Below are 21,524 nucleotides of genomic sequence, written 5' to 3'. Positions count from 1 at the left end.
CCTCTCTCTCTACCTCTCTCTCCTTCTTTTAAGACACTCCTTAAAACGTACCTTGTTGACCAAGCTTTTGGTGACCAGTCCTAATATCTCCTTATGTGGCTCGGTGTCAAATTTTGTTCGATAATCGCTCCTGTGAAGTGCCTTGGGTCATTTTTCTATGTTAAAAGTGCTATAACATCGAATAATAATCATAGGAGATTTCAACCACCCCAAATAAACTGGCAAGAGGTAGGGAAAGGGGAATAGAGTTTTTACAGTGTGTACATGACTCCTTTTTTACCCAGTATGTGAGAAGCCCAGCAAGAGAGGAATCACTGCTAGACCTGGTAATGGGAAATGAACCGTAGCAGATAAAATAAGTAAGCATAGGAGAACATCTAGGCAATAGCGAACATAATATAATAAGGTTTTAAAATAATGATTGAGAAAGACATAAGTAAGACAAAATCCAAAGTAATAGATCGGAAAAAAACTAATTTTGAGGGGATGAGAATGGAACTAGGAAAGGTAAAATTGAAAAAAAATTGACAAAGATAGAAGAGCAGTGGGTAATATTTAAAACAGTGATCAATAGAGTTCAGGAGAAATATGTTCCTCTAAAAATCAAGAACAAACTAGCCAATAATGAAACACCATGGAAGAATAAAGAGATAGGGGTGAAATTGAAACTAAAGAAAAAGGCATTCTCTAAATACACAGACAATAAAGGAGAGGATGACAAAAGGGAATATGGAGAGGTTAGGAAGGATGTCAAAAAAAATAGGAACTATGAAATTAAATTATCAAGAAAGATAAAAAGAAATAGTAAAGTATTCTATAGAAACATAAATGACAAAAGAAAAATCAGGACAGGGATTAGGGCCACTGAGGGATGCACAAGATAAACTCACAGGTAATGACAGCGAAATGGCAGAAATATTGAATAATTACTTTGCCTCAGTATTTACCAGGGAGACTAACAAGGTGGGAATGACATTAGAAGAGAACAAAAAAGGTATAAAGATATTTATGATAGAAAGGGGGGAGATAATTGATAAACTAATCAAACTTAGAGAGGATAAAACCCCTGGTCTGGATGGATTGCATCTGCGCATATTAAAAGAAGTTAGGGAAGAGATAGCAGAGGCACTATTACATTTATATAAAAATTCATTAGAAAAGGGAATAGTGCCAGAGGACTGGCGGACAACTAATGTTATTCCTATATTTAAAAAGGGAGATAAGACTCTCCAAAGCCTTTCCACCATCTACAAGGCACAAGTCAGGAGTGTGTTGGAATACTCTCCACTTGCCTGGATGAGTGCAGCTCCAACAACACTCAAGAAGCTCAACACTATCCAGGACAAAGCAGCCCGCTTGATTGGCACCCCATCGACCACCCTAAACATTCACTCCCTTCACCACCGGTGCACTGTGGCTGCAGTGTGTACCATCCGCAGGATGCACTGCAGCAACTCGCCAAGGCTTCTTCGACAGCACCTCCCAAACCCACGACCTCTACCACCCAGAAGGACAAGGGCAGCAAGCACATGGGAACAACACCACCTGCACGTTCCCCTCCAAGTCACACACCATCCCAACTTGGAAATATATCGCCGTTCCTTCATCGTCACTGGGTCAAAATCCTGGAACTCCCTTCCTAACAGCACTGTGGGAGAACCTTCACCACACAGATGGCAGCTCACCACCACCTTCTCAAGTGCAATTAAGGATGGGCAATAAATGCCGGCCTTGCCAGCGACGCCCACATCCCATGAACGAATGAAAAAAAAGATAAAGTCCAGGGAACTATAAACCAGTTAGCTTAACGTCGGTGGTAGGAAAGATAATGGAACCTTTACTCAAAGATGTAATAGAAAAACATCTAGAAAACGATGAGTGGTCAGCACAGATTTCAGAAGGGGTCATGCTTGACCAACCTTATTGAATTCTTTGAAGAAATAACAGAAAGTGTAGACAAGGGTAATGTAGTAGATATAATATATTTGTATTTTCAAATGGCCTTTGATAAAGCACCGCAGTGTAGACTCATGACTAAGGTCAGAGCACATGGAGTCAGGGGACAGGTAGCAGAATGGATAGCAAGTTGGCTACAAAACAGAAAAGAGAGTAGGGGTTAAGGGTAGCTACTTAGACTGGCAAAAGGTGGTGTTCCACAGGGCTCAGTGCTGGGACCACTGTTGTTCATAATTTACATTAACTATTTGAATTCAGGAACCAGAAGTACAATTTCAAAATTTGTGGAAAGCAGAAAATTAGGGGGGGGTGGTGTAGTTAATACAAAGGAAGAATAGGTCAAAATGCAAGAAGACATTAATCAACTTGCAGAATGGGCATGTAATTGGCAAATGAATTTCAACATAGATACGTGTGAGGTGGTGCATTTTGGTAGGAAGAATAATAAGTCTAAATGGGGTAGAGGAGCAAAGGGATCTGAGGGTACAGCTGAATTTGCTGTCCATGACTGAGCGTTGCCGACTGGCACACTCAGAGATCCAGGAGTACGTGCTGTAGGACGCACTGAAGTGAGGTGCGGCCTAAGCAAAGGCTTTATGGGGAAAGGCCACCGTCTAAGATCGCCCCACCTTGTATTGTACAGCATGTATAATAAGAAATACTGTGTTTGAATTATAATATTGAGATCACTGTGTACAATCTGTAGTGTTTTGGTTTGGATTGTACTGGTTTGGGATATTTACATCAAACTGTGTGTATCCTTAAATTCTATGCAATAAAGTATATTTTGAAATTTTAAAAAAAAATCTGGGGGCACATATACACAAATCACTAAAAGTAGCGATGCAGGTTAATTAGGCCATAAAAAAGGCAAACCAAGCACTGGGGTTCATTTCTGGAGGGATAGAATTGAAAAGCAGAGAAGTTATGTTAAACTTGGAGTATTGTGAACAGTTCTGGTTTCCATATTATAAAAATGATATAGAGGCACTGGAGAAGGTGCAAAAAAGATTCAAGGATGATACCAGAACTGAGAGGATATCCTCATCAGGAAAGACTAAACAGACTGGGGCTCTTTTCTCTAGAAAAGAGAAGGCTGAGGGGTGACCTGCTCGAGGTCTTTAAGATATTGAAAGGATTTGGTAGGGTAGATGTAGAGGAATTGTTTCCACTTGTGCGGGAGTCCAAAACTAGAGGTCATCAATATAAGATGGTCACTAATAAATCCAATAGAGAATTCAGGAGAAACTTCTTTGCCCAAAGAGTGGTGAGAATGTGGAATGCACCACCACAAGGAGTAGTTAAGGCAAATAGCAGATTCATTTAAGGGGAAGCTAGATAAGCAGGAGGTAGAAAGGAATAGAAGGATATGCTGATAGGGCTAAATGAAGTAGAGAGGGAGGAGGCTCGTGTGGAGCATAAACGCCAGCATAGACCAGTTGGGCCGAAAGACCTGTTTCTGTGCTGTAGACTCAATGTAAACTTGATATAAATGTAAGTTCTTGTTGTGTTTAACGTAGTAAGATGTCCCAAAGTGGTTCACAAGAGCGATACAAAAAACATTAACATACCTTTTCGGATTCAGATTTCGGAATCCATGTACACAGTTTCTGCTGATCCAGTGTTTATCTGTAACATTCTCACGCTGCCCTGCACGTGACCGGTGGGGTCCACCCGTAAAGAAACACTAAACATGAATCTTTCCTGCATTCCAGATTGTGACGCGACTTCCCAAAACCCGCTCGGGGAAGATAATGCGTCGAGTACTAAGGAAGATTGTGGAGAATAAAGTCGATGAGCTGGGTGACCTCACCACCCTGGACGATCACACTGCTGTGCAGGAAATTGTAGCTGGGCACGAGAAGATCATGAAGAAGGAAGCTAAAAATTAACTGGATGACGACATGCCGGGTTTTAAATAAAAGGAGAGACCGGTTTTATTTTTATAAAATTTTAATTCATACGCAACACATTACGACAAAATTACTTCTTGTTCTTGTCACGGTCAGTGCTGGGATCTGAAATCCTGGACGGCGCTATATTTCTTTATATGATGCCTCGGCAATTAAACAACCGGGCGGCACGCACCATCAAGGCTGACGTACGAAGAACGGCCAGTTTAGCGACTTAGCTAAAGACACCTGAAAGCCAAGAACCAGAGGAAGGCGAGACAATGGACAGATCTGGCCCAAGGTGTGATGGCTCATCCTGTTACAAGTGCTCAGGAGCCACAGCACGTTACATTTGGCAATGCACTGTGCCCAGCAGTGGCAAGTACCTGGGCCCACACTGACAATTCTTACACAGTACCCGTTACGTAATCGTGTGAGTTGCTCAGAGTGGAGACCAGGTGCTTGATCATTGGAAGTTATTGGGAGGACTTTGGGCTAGATTTCGGAGGTGTCTCCTTCAGCCAGCCCCTGTGTACTTGAGAGAGAGAAAGTGACTTGTTTCAGTATTCCCCTAGCTGCGTGTCAAAATTTTAAAAATCAGGAAAACTTCACTGACTGAATGTAGAGAAACAGCTTTAACCTGAACAGTTCAGATTAAATAAGAACAGACCCTGCTCCCCTCTGCCAGCACTGCAGCATCTGGGCTATCTCGGCATGTAGCAAGTACAGCACTGCAGGAACAACATTTATTTTTAAAAATACGCCATTTATAAAGTGGCTTAAAAATGATTGGCACCAATGGAAAGGTGATAGACAAGCAATCCAGTGATTACCAGAGTGATCTCAGGCCCTATTTCCAGCTCCTTTAATGTCGGCTAAAATTATTCATCCATTACAAAACCCATGAAGTTTCTACTGGGACACAAGTGTTGAGTCTCTCCCTGAATATCTGCGAGGTGAAGAGAAGTGTTTCTCCTGTAAATAAAGCAGCGTTTCTTAAACAGACCTGTTTTTTGGACATTTGTTTTCACCAACTCTCAGCTTGATTAACGAAACTTTCTCTAGAATGAATCCACGACGATGGGATCCCTGACCACCCCCCCCCCACCAGCAATTGGGTCCCTATGCCCAGCGATAGGGTACCCCCCTCCCCCCCACAGCGACAGGATCCACCCCCCCCCCCCCCCAGTGACAGGGTCCCTCTCCACAATGATGGGGGCCCTCCCCCACAGCCATAGGTCCCTCTCCCCCAGCAATGGGGGTCCTCTCCCCCCCCCCCCCCCCCCAACACTGGAAATTTCAATTAGGTTTTCTGTTTTCAGCAGCTGATTGTGGCAATGGAGCTGTGGGTGAGCGAGATACACGATGCCTTTGGGATTTGGACAGGTTCACGTCTACGGTTCCCCATCAAACCTGAACTCGTCTCAGTGGTGTGGTTGAGGGTTGGGGCACCTGGGCCCCTGTACGGAGAGAGTAAATATGAGCTCCACACTGAGCGATCTGTTCCCAGAATTTGTTCATTTAAGGGGCTTTAATCCCAAAAAAGTACTGAAAAGGTTGTACCTGACAAAAAATATTTTACAATGTGAGCAATCTCAAATCAATCAAAAAGGCTAATGGAACGTTGGCCCTGATCTCAAGGGGGCTACATTACAAGGAAGATCTGTACCTCAACCCCATTTACCCACATTAGCTCCTTATCCCAACTCTCCAAGCCTACATCCAATTACATTTTCAATCTTTGGTATTATGACCCTGTCTTACTCTGAGGTAATACACTGGACTCATTTGTATCATTTAACTCTTTACACACATCGATGAGGAATCCCCCCCTTTAATTCCAAAGCTTGAGCTTCTCTAATTTTTCCCTGTGGCTCATCCTCTTTACACTCAAATCATTACTGCTGCTTTTCCCTGCACTTTTTCCCGGCACGTGTTTGCCCTTTCCGTAGCATGAAGACAAAAGCTGCAGGCAGTACTCCAGGTGTGGTTTGACCAGTGCTGCACATCCCAATGTCCGACTGGCTCTTTTAATAGCTTTGAATGTTCTCCAGACAATGAGAGACAAATCCACCATTAGGTCCAGATTCCTTTCCAGCTCTCCCTCTGTTAACTCTTCCACTCGTATAATTCTACATTTTTTTGCCCAACGTGCAATACTTGTCTTTCCAAGTCGTCTTCTCTCTACATTTTTCTGCCAATTGCATTACTATTTTAAACCACCATCTCCCCAATCGTTCACTGCATCCTCTGCCCCTACTGCTCTCCCCATTTTGGTGTATCCTGCTTATTTGACACTTACAATTGATTTCATTAGCCAGGTCATTACATAAATTGGAAACAATACTGTCAAGTAGTGACACCGTTACCCACCTCCCCTCAGTCTGACACTGCATCTCTCACCGTTGCCCTCCATTTCCTATCTTTTAACCAACTTCTGAACCAGAATTCCCATGGTTTCATTAAAAATCTTTCACGTGGAACTTTGTCAAAGTCACAAAAGACAGAATCTTCAAAAAGACACAGAATAGATACTGTGCTTTTTAAAATTTATTATTTAAAATGTTTAACATGATTAGGAGATTCAGTAACTTCAATAGACATTGGGAAATGCCATGATGTATAGTCTATCCCTTCAGTCAGGATCAGAATGCAAGCAACCTCTTTTTTTTCACTCCGGATGCCCTCCCTTACCTCTTTTCTGAAGATGGTGACTCAGACATGGGCCACCCTCCAGTACCTCTGCCAAGTGGGCATCCTCGAGGTGTGAGCCTGGGCAGCAAATGCTGTCACAGCAGTCAACTGTGGTGAGATCACGGCCGTGCCCAATCCAATCCGAGAACCGCACTTGTGCTTTTTCCAGCACCGGTGAGTGGGCAGGGGTCAGGAGCGCGCGCGCGCCGGTCATTGGACAGGGGTCAGGAGCGCGCGCCGGTCATTGGGCAGGGGTCAGGAGCGCGCGCCGGTCATTGGGCAGGGGTCAGGAGCGCGCGCCGGTCATTGGGCAGGGGTCAGGAGCGCGCGCCGGTCATTGGGCAGGGGTCAGGAGCGCGCGCCGGTCATTGGGCAGGGGTCAGGAGCGCGCGCCGGTCATTGGGCAGGGGTCAGGAGCGCGCGCCGGTCATTGGGCAGGGGTCAGGAGCGCGCGCCGGTCATTGGGCAGGGGTCAGGAGCGCGCGCCGGTCATTGGGCAGGGGTCAGGAGCGCGCGCCGGTCATTGGGCAGGGGTCAGGAGCGCGCGCCGGTCATTGGGCAGGGGTCAGGAGCGCGCGCCGGTCATTGGGCAGGGGTCAGGAGCGCGCGCCGGTCATTGGGCAGGGGTCAGGAGCGCGCGCCGGTCATTGGGCAGGGGTCAGGAGCGCGCGCCGGTCATTGGGCAGGGGTCAGGAGCGCGCGCCGGTCATTGGGCAGGGGTCAGGAGCGCGCGCCGGTCATTGGGCAGGGGTCAGGAGCGCGCGCCGGTCATTGGGCAGGGGTCAGGAGCGCGCGCCGGTCATTGGGCAGGGGTCAGGAGCGCGCGCCGGTCATTGGGCAGGGGTCAGGAGCGCGCGCCGGTCATTGGGCAGGGGTCAGGAGCGCGCGCCGGTCATTGGGCAGGGGTCAGGAGCGCGCGCCGGTCATTGGGCAGGGGTCAGGAGCGCGCGCCGGTCATTGGGCAGGGGTCAGGAGCGCGCGCCGGTCATTGGGCAGGGGTCAGGAGCGCGCGCCGGTCATTGGGCAGGGGTCAGGAGCGCGCGCCGGTCATTGGGCAGGGGTCAGGAGCGCGCGCCGGTCATTGGGCAGGGGTCAGGAGCGCGCGCCGGTCATTGGGCAGGGGTCAGGAGCGCGCGCCGGTCATTGGGCAGGGGTCAGGAGCGCGCGCCGGTCATTGGGCAGGGGTCAGGAGCGCGCGCCGGTCATTGGGCAGGGGTCAGGAGCGCGCGCCGGTCATTGGGCAGGGGTCAGGAGCGCGCGCCGGTCATTGGGCAGGGGTCAGGAGCGCGCGCCGGTCATTGGGCAGGGGTCAGGAGCGCGCGCCGGTCATTGGGCAGGGGTCAGGAGCGCGCGCCGGTCATTGGGCAGGGGTCAGGAGCGCGCGCCGGTCATTGGGCAGGGGTCAGGAGCGCGCGCCGGTCATTGGGCAGGGGTCAGGAGCGCGCGCCGGTCATTGGGCAGGGGTCAGGAGCAAGTGTTCCGGCTGATTTTTCTCCCCCGTTAGCCCAGGGATGTTGAGTCCAGTTGTAGCTCAATCCCCAGCTTAAATCAGGTTAACTCTGCACAGCTTAAGGCTTGGAACCTGGGGCCGTGCTCTTCTGTATGGTGATCACATCACCCACTGAGGCACTGGGGAAGCTCGTAAGCAGCAATTCTGAGTGGCCTGTCCAACCTACTGCTTCCCCATTGTTTGTGCCATTTAAACAACTCTCAATAAATTCAGAAATCAGAGTTACACTTCAGAGAAGCTCTCATTAAGTTAGACATAAACTGACATGAGAAATGGAAATGTCAGTGACAGAGTAGTGTGTAGCTCTGAAGGTGGGGGAGGGGGGTGCGGGAGGGGGTACGGGTACATTGTTGGGACAGAGCAGAGGGACCTTTACTCCATATTTAAACAGTGCTCTATCTGCCAATGTGGAGGCAAAGCAGAAAAACTGCCTTCTTACCAAAGACACGCCTTGCCTTGAGAAGCAAAATATTCAGCAAAAGTAATTTGGAGGCGGCTAAAACTCATTAAACATCAATATTACATAGGCATATTGCATTGTGGGGAGGGGGGGTGGGGGGGGGGGGTCGGCCGATCGTGGGGTCATGTTGTGCCAGGTGATTTTGTTGGGCCTGGATGATGCACTCCTGCTCCTCCGGGCCCACAAGCAGTGCAGTAAAGGCCCCCCACCTCATGGATCCGGCCCTTCCCGCCTGCTTTCACCTGACTGGAATCGGAAGCGATGGGAAACCCGAACAGGTAAGGTTAAAGTTGTTTTACTTTTGTAATGCACAAAAAAGTAAGTGCCTCAACTATTTCAATGAGGTACACTGGCCAGCAGGTCTAGGCATCGGCCCGCCGGGATGCGGTCCTGCTCCAAAAATCCACTATTTTTACTACCAACCGCACCCCCCAATCCATCCGTTCTTGGGGGTTAAAATTACCCCCAATGACTCAAATGTTACCCAGCCACATTCAAGAGAAAATACATCTTAAAAAAGTCAGTTAATAACGTTTTTTTTTGTGCTCATGAACCTGTGTCAATGGAACCTTTCGTATTCCTCTGTGAAGTTCAGTAAATTACTCAAAAATAGTTTCATGTCCCCAATGGCCTAGTTGGATAAATGCAGCGAGTACTGAGCCTACAGTCCAGAGGTCCCAGGTTCAATCCCCGGTCTACGTCCAGTTGGCTGACCTGGGCTGAGGTGACACAGGAGGAATGCTGCGGAGGAGGGAGTAGAGAAGGAAACCAACTATGGTTTTAAAAAAGTTCATCACAGCAACCAGTGTGCTTTATCATTAAAAAATATGAAGTGGTTATTGGTTTAAAAAAAACTCCTAGCTCCAGCAGTCGGGATAGAATCATTACCAGAAGGCATATTAAAAACAACCGACCTTGGTTTTTGGACTATAAAATGGCACGATATTGGCCTTCAAGCTGCAGAACAGACCCCGGGCGTGCGGTAATGTCCAGTCTCCACGGCTGTGCTCACTCATTCTGTAGACATTATTTTGTCCTAAAATCATCAAAAGCAGCCAAAATATTTAAAACCTTCAAGAAAAAAAAAACATTATCAGGAGATCAGGGGAAAAATGAGGCAGAGTCTAACAGTGGTGACCACCCTGAGGTTCCATTCTCTGGTGTTCAGCTTGTGGACGTGTAGCAACAGTTAGACTTGAGCGCAGTCTCTGAATCTTTCACCCACGTTGCTGGATTTTAGTCAACTCCCATTTCCCATCTCCTAATAGAATCAACAAGGAGTCATGATGCTGCCCGGGGGAAAGAGAGAGAGAGAAAGACAAAAGCAAGCGTTAATTTACACGACAAAGTGTAAATTTATAATTTTCTTGATCTTAGAACATGTGCTACCAGGATATTGCAAATTAAAGAATCATCATTTTAATATTTCCCCCTCCCGCCTCCAGTTTCTTCCCCCAACTCCTCAAGCTGCTAATTTGCTAATTACATAGAATGTACAGCAAAGAAACAGGCAATTCGACCCAACTGGTCCAGACTCCACAGGGGCCTCCTCCCACCCCTCTTCATCTAACCCTATCAGCATAGCCCTCCATTCCTTTCTCCCTCGTGTGCTTATCCAGCTTCCCCTTAAATGCATCTATGCTATTCGCATCAACTACTCCTTGTGGTAGCGAGTTCCACATTCTAACCACTCTTTCGGTGAAGAAGTTCCTCCAGAATTCCCTATTGGATTTATTGGTGACTATCTTATATTTATGGCCCCCTAGTTTTGGTCTCTCCCACAAGTGGAAACATCTTCTCCACATCTACCCTATCAAACCCTTTCATAATCTTAAAGACCTCTATCAGGTCACCCCTCAGCCTTCTCTTTTCTAGAGAAAAGAGCCCCAGCCTGTCCAATCTTTCCTGATAGTTATAACCTCTCAGTTCTGGTATCATCCTTGTAAATCTTTTTTGCACCTTCTCCAATGCCTCTGTATCCTTTTTATAAAATGGAGACCAGAACTGTTCACAGAACTCCAAGTGTGGTCTAACCAAGATTCTATACAAGTTTAACGCAACTTCTCTGCGATGGGGCATGTCGTTCAATGGGCACCAACAGCTTTCTGGTACCAAGCAGCCACTCTTCACATGGGTGTTTGGACAATGAATGCCAGTAGACGATTTAATCACTGGTTGTCCATGTACTTCCAACAGGTGACACTGGATAGCACTCCCTGGCATACTCAATCTTTCCCTCTCCACCACCACAGAATGGGAACGCTCAGGCTAATTGTGGTGTCCTTACCACCAGGTGAGATTAGCTAACTCAGAACCTCAGGACCGTCCTGGTCTGTATGGTTGAGTAGCACATCAAGCAGTGCATTTACTCACCAAGTCCTTTGGGGAAACGTCCTCATTTTCTGTTAATCCTTCAGAAGTGGGGTTGGGGGACATTTTAGTTTAAACAGAGTTGTAACGTCATCGTTGGCAGGGGTGGGGGGTGGGGGGGGGAGGGGGGGAGGGGGGAGAAAGAGATTCGGCATGAAGGAATTACTGAGCTGGACCACGCACGATAACTGAATTAACACACCGCTGAAATAAGCTCACCTCTGAAACATCCCGACTTCTGCACATTAATCCAGCTTCCTCACTCTGCACTTCTTAATATAAATCCATGGTAACCTCCCCACCCCAAACATTTTGATTCTAACCCAGGAATACTATGCAATCCTCCGTCCTCCCCCGCCACCCGAGTTCAATAAAAAGGATAAAGTCTATGGTTGAAGTAGACTTATATGACTTCCCACCTTCTCCAAGCTGCTGTGGTGCCCCACACTGATGACAGTCATCCTCAGCTGTTTACAGGTATGGTACAGGTCCCCTTCTGCCTCCTCTGTCAGTGCACTTGTAGCTTCATCTAATACTGGAAGAGAAGAGAAGCCGGGAATCAGAAGCTTGCAAGAGTTTAATTCAAAGTCTGGAGGGGAGCTGGGCTGCTTGATGAGGTAGGTTGTCATGCTGTTCTTTCACCTCTGGAACTTTTTCCCAATCCAACCCACGATGGAAGTTACATAGAACGTGCAGCACAAAAACAAGCCACTCGGCCCAACTGGTCTATGTCGCTGTTTATGCTCTACACGAGCCTCCTTCCAATCTACTTCATCCAACCCTATCAACATATCCTTCTATTCCTTTCTCCCTCATGTACTTATCTAGCTTCCCCTTAACTGCATCTATGCTATTTGTCTCATCTACTCCATGTGGTAGCAAGTTCTCTCTCAATCAATCAAATTCCTTGTGAACACTAGTCCACAGCACAAGACACACAGACCAGCATTGGCTACACTGGTTATCTCACTTAGGCAGCTCCATATGGATGACTGGAGTGGAAAACAGAAACAACACATTGGTGCCTTCTTCGGCAGATGGGGATGAGCTACATTGCAGGCACAGCGTAGAACGAGCTTTGTCCCAAATCTGGCTCAAGGAAATACGTAATCCTGGTGTATCTCTGATCACTGCAATAATTAACCATTTCACAGATTTTCAATGAACCAAATACTTTCTGATTATGTCTCACTGTATAGAATTCCAATGTACCAGATGCCTGAACCATTCTCTCCAATCTAGTGGCCTGTACTCACTGCACATGGTGCTGTCTCCTCTACATGTGACAGACCAAATGTAGATTTGGTGACCACACTGCCGAACACTTTCATTCTGTCTGCAAATGTGACCCTGAGCTGCCTGTGGCTCACCACTAACTCCCCCACCCATTCCCATGCTTGACTTCTCCATCTTTGTACTCCTACACTGTTGCAACCACTCGACGAAAGCTTCAGGAACGATATCTCATCTTCCTCCTCGACACCCTGCATTTCTGAACACTAACTTTGGCAACGTCAGACCTTAGCTACGTCCTTAATTTGCTTTACAGCAAATGTGTCAGCCGTAGCTCAGTTTGGATAACACTTGCTTCTGAGTCAGAAGGTTGTGTGTTCAAGTCCCACTCCAGAGACTTGAGCACATAATCCAGGCTGACACTCCACTGCATTACGGAGGGAGTGCTGCACTGTCAGAGGTGTCGTCTTTTGGATGAGACGTTAAACAGAGGCCCCGTCTGCCCTCTCAGGTAGACGTAAAAGATCCCATGACACTATTTCAAAAAAGAGTAGGGGAGTATTCCCTGGTGTACTGGCCAACATTGAATCCCCCTACCAACACCACGAAAACAAATTATCTGGTCATTATCTCATTACTGTTTGTGGGATCTTGCTGTGCGCAAGTTGGCAGCTGCGTTTCCTACGTTATAACAGTGACTACACTTTAAAAATACTGCAGCGGCTGTAAAGTGCTTTGGGATGTCCTGAGGTTGTGAAAGGTGCTATATAAGTGCAAGTCTTTTCTTTTTCTTTCCATTTTACAGCAAGGTTAATAGTGGGGTGAGCCCACTGGCATCTGGAGGAAAGGAGACAGGTTGAATATCTGAGCATTGACTTTAAAAAAAAAATCATACACAGCTCTGGCCCAGAGGGAGGAGAGAGAAGGGAGAACGTGGGGAGGGTCTACACCCCTAGTGATGGTCTGTTGGTTCTCTACTGATGCAGTGTTTCAATGTCCCTGTTTGTTTTCAGCATTTCTGTTTTCATTTCGAACCAGTAACTACAGCTGTTTATACTTATTGTCCAATTTCTCCCATTTTCTCGCCTGGTTCCTTCGCTATTTGCACGTCCCACTGCTTTTAAAAAAAATGTATTTCAATGCCTCACATATCATCTAACAATTTCTTGCTTTGATTTTAAGCAGGTCACAGGCCATTCAACCATTTCTGCAAAAGGCTATCAGGTCTTTCCCCACCCGTTTCCCCCCCACTTTACCCCGATTCCACTAAAAAGCTCGTTTTTCTTTCAGTTTTGAGTTCTGAAGAAGGGTCCAACCCGAAGCACAAACTTTAGTTTCCTTCTCTCTCTCTATAGATGCTAACGGGCCTGATGTGAAGTTCCAGCATTTCCTGTTTCCACTTGTTCACAAGGCAGGTTCAGTACATCAGTACTGGGAGGGATGAGGTCCTTGTAACTAATCGTGCTTTGTTGCTGCATCAACTTCAAACCAAGGGGTGGATATTTTGTGAGGGGCAATTTGAGTTCATTGAGATGTGGAAAGGAACATTTTTTCCACTTTTGCCATCCAATTAGTAACTGCACGGATGCAGAGTAAAGATGCTTTAACCTCGCTCCCTACTGCACCAGTGCAATATTTACATTCCCCACACCAGCTATCCATAGACTCCAGCGAGACTGGTGGATTAGTGACAAAACATGGTCAGTTTTCTGGAATAATGTTACATTGACTGGGTTAGCAGGTTGAGACTGCCCACGCTCACATCACGTAAGAGACTTTCATTCCATCGATCTGGGCTGGTTTGAAACCCAGGTCCCTGAAATGAAAGGGCCACGTGTTAACCCACTGTGGCACCCGGTCTCCACAGCTACACTATCAAAATGTTTGAGAGTTTTAGTTCAGAAATAAAATGTCATGAACATTTTTATATCGGAATAAGGGTAGAAGGAGCAGAAGGCTCTGTTTGCAGAAACGCCCATCTCCCTGGACCCAGCACCATGTGATCGACAACACATGGCAGAAGATATTGTTCTAGGAGTTATTTTGGGGATGGTACAGTTTACTGAAGCTCCAATGTGCTGTAAGAGTGGTAGGTTAGCGGCCATGCTCTCTATTAGTCATCTTCATGCTGTACCACCTGGAGCAGGGGTTGAATGGAGGCTCCTCAGGCTGTACGTCCTGCCCAGGTAAGTAGACATTTCTCAGGCCAATGTCAATTCTGTCAGAGTGGCCTCAGGTGAATTTTGCCTCCTCCCACCACCCCCCACCCCAACTGCAAAAGCTCCTGGGTTCAGGTACCCGATGCCTAACCCCTGATGACATAGCTGAAATCAGGAACTCACTGTGTTGCCCCAAACCCTTATCCAAACACCTCTCAGTATTTCCCCAAATTATCCAGCATCAACAAACTTTCCTGACCCAATCAACAGTCAACAAATCCACTCTTCAAACTGGAAGCAGGAACCTTCTGGGACTGTGAGGTTTGGAGCGTGTGAAGGACTCTGATAGCACACCCGCAGTCAAAGCAGGCTTTCAGGGTGGGAAAGAGAGGTCTCCAGCCCAATGTTGGCTTGTGGTCTAGATATCAAATATCACTGACAAAGGACGGATTCAGCTTCTGGAGGCTGGGAGAACACAAACCTGCGTATTTAGGCTGGTGATAGAAGAGTCGAGTGAAGGACAATCTTTGCATTTCTCCCGGAGAAAGCACATCATACCTGGAGAGGAATAACACGAGCAGGCCAATCAGATAAAGAACGTTCTTATACTACACTCCATAGAAGGAAGTATAGGACGAAAGGTCTTTTGAGCAAATTCTTCCAGGAAGTCGTGTACAATCTACCCCATCATGAAATCTACCCGATCCTCACTCAGTCTCCTGAAGGAGGCAATCCAGCACAGCTAAAACCTCTAAGGTGATGAACATCTGTTGAAACGTCCTTCAAAGGTAATTGAGTAAAAACTCCAGGACATTCCTCAAATCGTACAACTCGCATCGTTCATCACTGAACAGCAGCATTACTCTGGATTCTATTGCCCAGATCCGTATGAAGGCTCTGCAAGTTTGTCCAATAAATAGCTCACTGACAAATCAGCAAGGTACCAGGTTCAACCCCCGACTTGTGCCGAGTTAGCTGATCTCAGCCAGGATGATACAATTAGCTTCAGCAATCTGGGTCAAGGATAGGGAAAATAAGCCAGAATTCCTGCTGCTGGTCGCTGGAAGTGTGAGAGTGTGGACATTGGGTGAGCATTACATCCCAGTATACTGAATACACAATGGGTCAGATTACAAAGACAAAGACAGAGAGAGAAAGAGACCCGAAAGGCAGAGAGAGAGAGAGAGAGAATGTCCAGTTGTATTAAAAAGATAACTTTTTTTTTCCGCTGGTGGGGTTGCGTGTAGCGTGACATGAGCCCAAGATCCCGGTTGAGGCCGTCCTCATGGGTGCGGAACTTGGCTATCAATTTCTGCTCGACGATTTTGCGTTGTCGTGTGTCTCGAAGGCCGCCTTGGAGAACGCTTACCCGAAGATCGGTGGCTGAATGTCCTTGACTGCTGAAGTGTTCCCCGACTGGGAGGGAACCCTCCTGTCTGGCGATTGTTGCGCGGTGTCCGTTCATCCGTTGTCGCAGTGTCTGCATGGTCTCTCCAATGTACCATGCTCCGGGGCATCCTTTCCTGCAACGTATGAGGTAGACAACGTTGGCCGAGTCACAGGAGTATGAACCATGTACCTGATGGGTGGCGTCCTCTTGTGTGATGGTGGTATGTGTGTCGATGATCTGGCATGTCTTGCAGAGGTTGCCGTGGCAGGGTTGTGTGGTGTCGTGGACGCTGTTCTCCTGAAAGCTGGGTAATTTGCTGCGAGCGATGGTCTGTTTGAGGTTGGGTGGCTGTTTGAAGGAGAGTAGTGGAGGCGTGGGGATGGCCATAGCGAGGTGTTCGTCGTCATCGATGACATGTTGAAGGCTGCGGAGAACATGGTGTAGTTTCTCCACTCCGGGGAAGTACTGGACGATGAAGGATACTCTGTTGGTTGCGTCCGGTGTTTGTCTTCTGAGGAGGTTTATGCGATTTTTCGCTGTGGCCCGTCGGAACTGTCGATCGACGAGTCGAGCGTCATATCCCGTTCTTACGAGGGCGTCTTTCAGCGTCTGTAGGTGTCCATCACGTTCCTCCTTGTCTGAGCAGATCCCGTGTATTCGCAAGGCCTGTCCATAGGGGATGGCTTCTTTGACGTGGTTAGGGTGGAAGCTGGAAAAGTGGAGCATCGTGAGGTTGTCCATGGGCTTGCGGTAGAGTGAGGTGCTGAGGAGCCCGTCTTTGATGGAGATTCGTGTGTCCAAGAAAGGAACTGATTCTGAGGAGTAGTCCATGGTGAGCTTGATGGTGGGATGGAACTTGTTGATGTTATCGTGTAGTCTCTTCAGTGTCGTCGATGTATCTGGTGTTTCGCATTGGTTGGAGGTCCTGTGCAGTGAAGTTATCTGTTTTTAATACAACTGGACATTCTCTCTCTCTCTCTCTGCCTTTCGGGTCTCTTTCTCTCTGTCTTTGTAATCTGACCCATTGTGTATTCAGTATACTGGGATGTAATGTTTTCCGTGGCTAACCTGTCTGAACACCAACGACACCTTTGATTGCTGTGATCGTCTCCCAGCCTAATATATGCTATGCGTTTTTAGAACCCCTCACTCACCTGACGATGGAGGTAAGCTCCGAAAGCTTGTGATTTTCAAATAAAACTGTTGGACTATAACCTGGTGTTGTAAGATTCCTTACATTTGTCCACCCCAGTCCATCACTGGCATCTCCACATCATGACATTGGGTGAGGCAAAGAGTAACTATGATGACTCTCTGGTGCGAAGTTTGCTGACACTCACTGTTGTTAATTGTATTTGAGATTTATATCAATTAAGTGTTAATTGTCTTCAGGCAGTGGGTATCAAGTGGGGGCTCTCGTGTCCTTTTATAGGAGGGTGTGTAATGTTAAGCTGTAGGAATAAAGGTTTGGAAGTAACTGAAGACCAGGCTCTCTTTCCCTGCCTGGCTATCCAATTTATAACAACTGTAACTCGAGGCTTATTTATATGTGAATAATAGCTACTAGGTTGAGGTCTTAGAGGGTACCTGGTATCTATGGAACCAAACCCCTACAAGTAGTCAATGTCTTGAAGGCTGATCTGACAAAAACCATCACAAGATCAGGAATTCCCGTCCTCAGCATGGGCTAGACAGGCCACTTCTGAAATGGAGTGACAGCTTCAGATGGGATAGGAACTGGGACCAGCAGCTGGAAGGCATCAGGGAAAAGGGACCAGCAGCTGGGAGGCTATTAGGGAGAGGGGACCAACAGCCGGGAGGCTATTAGGGAGAGGGGACCAACAGCCGGGAGGCTATTAGGGAGAGGGGACCAACAGCCGGGAGGCTATTAGGGAGAGGGGACCAACAGCCGGGAGGCACCAGGAAGGGAGGACCAACAGCCGGGAGGCACCAGGAAGGGAGGACCAACAGCCGAGAGGCACCAGGAAGGGAGGACCAACAGCCGGGAGACACCAGGAAGGGAGGACCAACAGCCGGGAGACACCAGGAAGGGAGGACCAACAGCCGGGAGACACCAGGAAGGGAGGACCAACAGCCGGGAGACACCAGGAAGGGAGGACCAACAGCCGGGAGACACCAGGAAGGGAGGACCAACAGCCGGGAGACACCAGGAAGGGAGGACCAACAGCCGGGAGACACCAGGAAGGGAGGACCAACAGCCGGGAGACACCAGGAAGGGAGGACCAACAGCCGGGAGACACCAGGAAGGGAGGACCAACAGCCGGGAGACACCAGGAAGGGAGGACCAACAGCCGGGAGACACCAGGAAGGGAGGACCAACAGCCGGAGACACCAGGAAGGGAGGACCAACAGCCGGGAGACACCAGGAAGGGAAGACCAACAGCCGGGAGACACCAGGAAGGGAGGACCAACAGCCGGGAGACACCAGGAAGGGAGGAGCAACAGCCGGGAGACACCAGGAAGGGAGGACCAACAGCCGGGAGACACCAGGAAGGGAGGACCAACAGCCAGGAGACACCAGGAAGGGAGGACCAACAGCCAGGAGACACCAGGAAGGGAGGACCAACAGCCAGGAGACACCAGGAAGGGAGGACCAACAGCTAGGAGACACCAGGAAGGGAGGACCAACAGCCAGGAGACACCAGGAAGGGAGGACCAACAGCCAGGAGACACCAGGAAGGGAGGACCAACAGCCAGGAGGCATTAGGGAGCTGGGATTTGCAGGCAGGTCCCATCGGGGAGTTGGGACCAGCAACCAAGAGACATCAGGGAGTTGGAGAATGGAGCGAGGAACCATCGGGGGAGCATGGACGGATAGTCAGGAGTTATCAGGGAGCTGGGAATTGTGCCAGAAATACCTCAGGGAGCTGAGTGGCACTAACCCCCAACAGGTGCTTGTGACCCCTTGGGAGATGTTTCCCAACTCTGACTGTGAACAGTTGGTGCAGAGTCTTTAATCTGTATCTATCCTCCTCCCTACAACCTTCTTTCTCCATCCTCACCAGATACATGTCCCACTCTTTATAAAGGATCCAGCTGACACTGCTAACTACTGCTGATGGGTACCGAGCTCACATTCAGTGGGAGGAACAGTTTTCCAAACTACAGTCTTGTATGAGGTACGCAGTTTTGTAATTGTGTTCACTCATCCTGCGACCAGCACTAAATTAAATAACCCACAGGCCCCGAGCCGTTCAGTATTTTAGCGTCTCGAACAATTCATGAGTGCTCCTTTGTGGACGTTGTCAAGGTGGATGAAAGTCAGCACATAGATATTTATGGCTTGTAAGTCAGAAACTCAACAGCAAAGCCTCTTTTTAAGTAAAATAAGAGTCAGTCTCACCAGTTCCAATCTACTCTCTCATCCAGTCCGCCGGTCCTCTTCAGGAGTGACACCTTAAAAGAAAGGAAAACTTGTTTGATTACTTTCTAACCCCCTGAGCTTCCAGGTGGGTGAGGATCAGCGACTACAGGGGTCCTTGCCCCATTTATCGAGCTCAGAACACCCCACTTAGCAACAGCTCCGGCAAGGAGCCAAAAACATCAACAACTCAGCAGCACGTGAGCAACAGCTGTGTCCATAGTCCATCGCCGTTTCCCTTTCCGCTTCCCCGTTGGATCTGATCCTTTGCAGCCTGTCCCAGCTCCTTACTGCCTGGGCTCCTCGCCAGTAACAGATTCATTCCTTCTGACTAACGTTCCAGTAAGAGAGCTGGCCGAGTGAAAATGTCCCACTGACCAAGCAATGAATTGTTTCATAATAACGGCAGCGTGCTGTGTGTAAAGCACGCATAATTTATATATATTTTTATGAAGTGTGTTGTTATAAATGCTAGTAAATGTCCAATGGCACTGCTCTACTGTTCTAGATTTATTTTTGCTTACCTCTCCTCTATTTACATATTTCACCTTCAACAATAAATGCAATTATATTTTATTGCAGTGTTTCACCATTTAGAAACAGTGGGTCGAGAGGGAAATCATCATGGCAACTACTCTATTATGACAAAAAATATATCGTGCAACAGAATTGGTGAGATAACAAATGTAGAAAATAACCCAGTTAGAAGGCAGAAAACAGACAGACACTACACTTAGTTAACCAATGAGAAAGAAGAAACTTCAAAGCATGTCTTGACATTAGTCAGATAAACACAAAATATATCATATAGATAAACACAGATAGAAATTCAGTTGGACACCAGCCACACATAGACTTTAAGATGTCATCTGAACCCCTTGATTAGATTCCAAGCCTGTAACTCACTCCCAGGTATCCATTATTCTATATATAAACATCTGAACGCCACGATTAGATTCCAGCCTGTAACTCACTCCCTGGTATCCATTATTCTATATATAAACCATCTGAACCCCTTGATTAGATTCCAGCCTGTAACTCACTCCTGGGTATCCATCATTCTCTGTATAAACCCTATATACCCCTCCCTAAATCTGTGCAGGGTGAAAACACCCAAATAAAAGCATAGATCCACTGCATGTATTGATCTTTGCTCCTATTATGCTTTTTAAGTACACTGATAGTTTCGGAACCAGGAACGTTCAGGACCAAAGGAGAGCTTTGGGAGCCATCTGTTCAATCCCAAAAATGTTTTAAAATACCATACACTGCTCTCTGATAGCTCAACTGCTTTCTCTCTCGAATACTTGTCCAGGTCCCTCTTGAATTTGTTGACTATTTCCTTTCAGAGATCGTCTGTTCCATATAATCCCCACCCACTGTCTAGTTAAATCCACTCTTCTGAGCTCAAGTTCCTGCCCTCGTTTGCAATTAAGTCAAACATATTATTCGGGTTCAAACTATCTCTAGCCGGTAGAACCTTCAGCACTCAACAAGGAACATAAACCTCGGGCGCTGAGGAAGACTTCCGCTTTCGCTGCTTGTAGTCAAATAGTAAACATGTGTAAAAAGCTATCGTCATAAATAATGAATAGTGAAAACTCCCCCCTCGTGTCTATGGGGGTGTGGGGCGGGGGCGAGCGCTGAGAGTGTTAATAACTCACCAGTCCAGTCACTTTTAAGAAGTGGATGATTCTCTCGTCATCGGCTGAACCTAAGGGACACATTTCAACAAAAAGTCACCACCGTTTGACTGTCTCCATCAACAAACAGATGCACTGAGCGCAGAGCTTGGGATATTAAACGATGTGGAATAAGGTACCTGTACTGGGGTAGATTTCCTTCAGAGGATAAATCACCTGTTTAAATTAAAATACAAAATCATTAACATTTTTACAAACTGATTCCAGGGCAGCACATTCCAACTCCTACTCTGTCTCCCTGCCTCTCCGGCCCTCCCACTCAATTCCTCCCTCTCTGGGTCCCCCACTCTCCCTCACTGGGACTGCCATTCCCTTCTATGGTTCTCCCACTCCTTATTTGGGGCTTCCAGTCTCCCTCTCTTCCTATGGCTCCCCTAGGGAGGTGGATGAAGAAACCAGGGAAAAGGGTTATGGGATCAGGGTGATCAGAACTATTCGTTCGCAATTGGGCCGAATGGCCTGTTTCCTTTATGTATCTTTAATGCATTTCGTTATAAGTAGTCAGTGAAGGTTGTTGCAGTGAGTAGAAATGGAGATACAACAATGGACCTTGTTTAGCAGCTGCTCAACGTGGCCAGGGTCATACGACAGGGGGCCGGTAATAAAAGGGCTCCAGCCACACCCAACGGGGCAAATATTCAACGTTATAAATAGTGGCGCCCCCACTACTCCCTGTCCCATCTCCCCCCCTCCCAGTCGCCCCCCCCCCCAATCTCCCCCAATGCTCGTGCTCCCCCCCCACCGCTCGCCCCCCCCCAATCTCCCCCTCCCGCTA

The 21,524-nt window shown here is 47.7% G+C and overlaps 2 protein-coding genes across 2 annotated transcripts in view; one reads left to right on the top strand and one right to left on the bottom strand.

The window, feature by feature from the left end:
- Positions 1 to 4,851, top strand: part of LOC137326687 (acetyl-coenzyme A synthetase 2-like, mitochondrial) — a 63,536-nt gene extending 58,685 nt beyond the window's left edge. Inside the window, exon 14 of the mRNA XM_067992007.1 lies at positions 3,672 to 4,851. Coding sequence (XP_067848108.1) covers positions 3,672 to 3,848 — 177 coding nt within the window. The 3' untranslated portion in view covers positions 3,849 to 4,851. The remainder of the gene's footprint in view (positions 1 to 3,671) is intronic.
- A 3,042-nt stretch (positions 4,852 to 7,893) lies between these two features.
- Positions 7,894 to 21,524, bottom strand: part of abcd4 (ATP-binding cassette, sub-family D (ALD), member 4) — a 30,293-nt gene continuing 16,662 nt past the window's right edge. Inside the window, exons 10-15 of the mRNA XM_067992184.1 lie at positions 20,869 to 20,905; positions 20,711 to 20,760; positions 19,029 to 19,081; positions 14,756 to 14,832; positions 11,302 to 11,417; positions 7,894 to 9,801 (exon numbers count right to left, since the gene is read on the bottom strand). Of these exons, the coding sequence (XP_067848285.1) occupies positions 9,730 to 9,801; positions 11,302 to 11,417; positions 14,756 to 14,832; positions 19,029 to 19,081; positions 20,711 to 20,760; positions 20,869 to 20,905 (405 nt within the window). The 3' untranslated portion in view covers positions 7,894 to 9,729. The remainder of the gene's footprint in view (positions 9,802 to 11,301; positions 11,418 to 14,755; positions 14,833 to 19,028; positions 19,082 to 20,710; positions 20,761 to 20,868; positions 20,906 to 21,524) is intronic.

Source organism: Heptranchias perlo, chromosome 10 (genome assembly GCF_035084215.1).
Source record: "Heptranchias perlo isolate sHepPer1 chromosome 10, sHepPer1.hap1, whole genome shotgun sequence".
Lineage (NCBI taxonomy): Eukaryota > Metazoa > Chordata > Chondrichthyes > Hexanchiformes > Hexanchidae > Heptranchias > Heptranchias perlo.
Note: the sequence above shows the minus strand (reverse complement) of the source record. Positions and strands in the feature narration are given on the sequence as shown.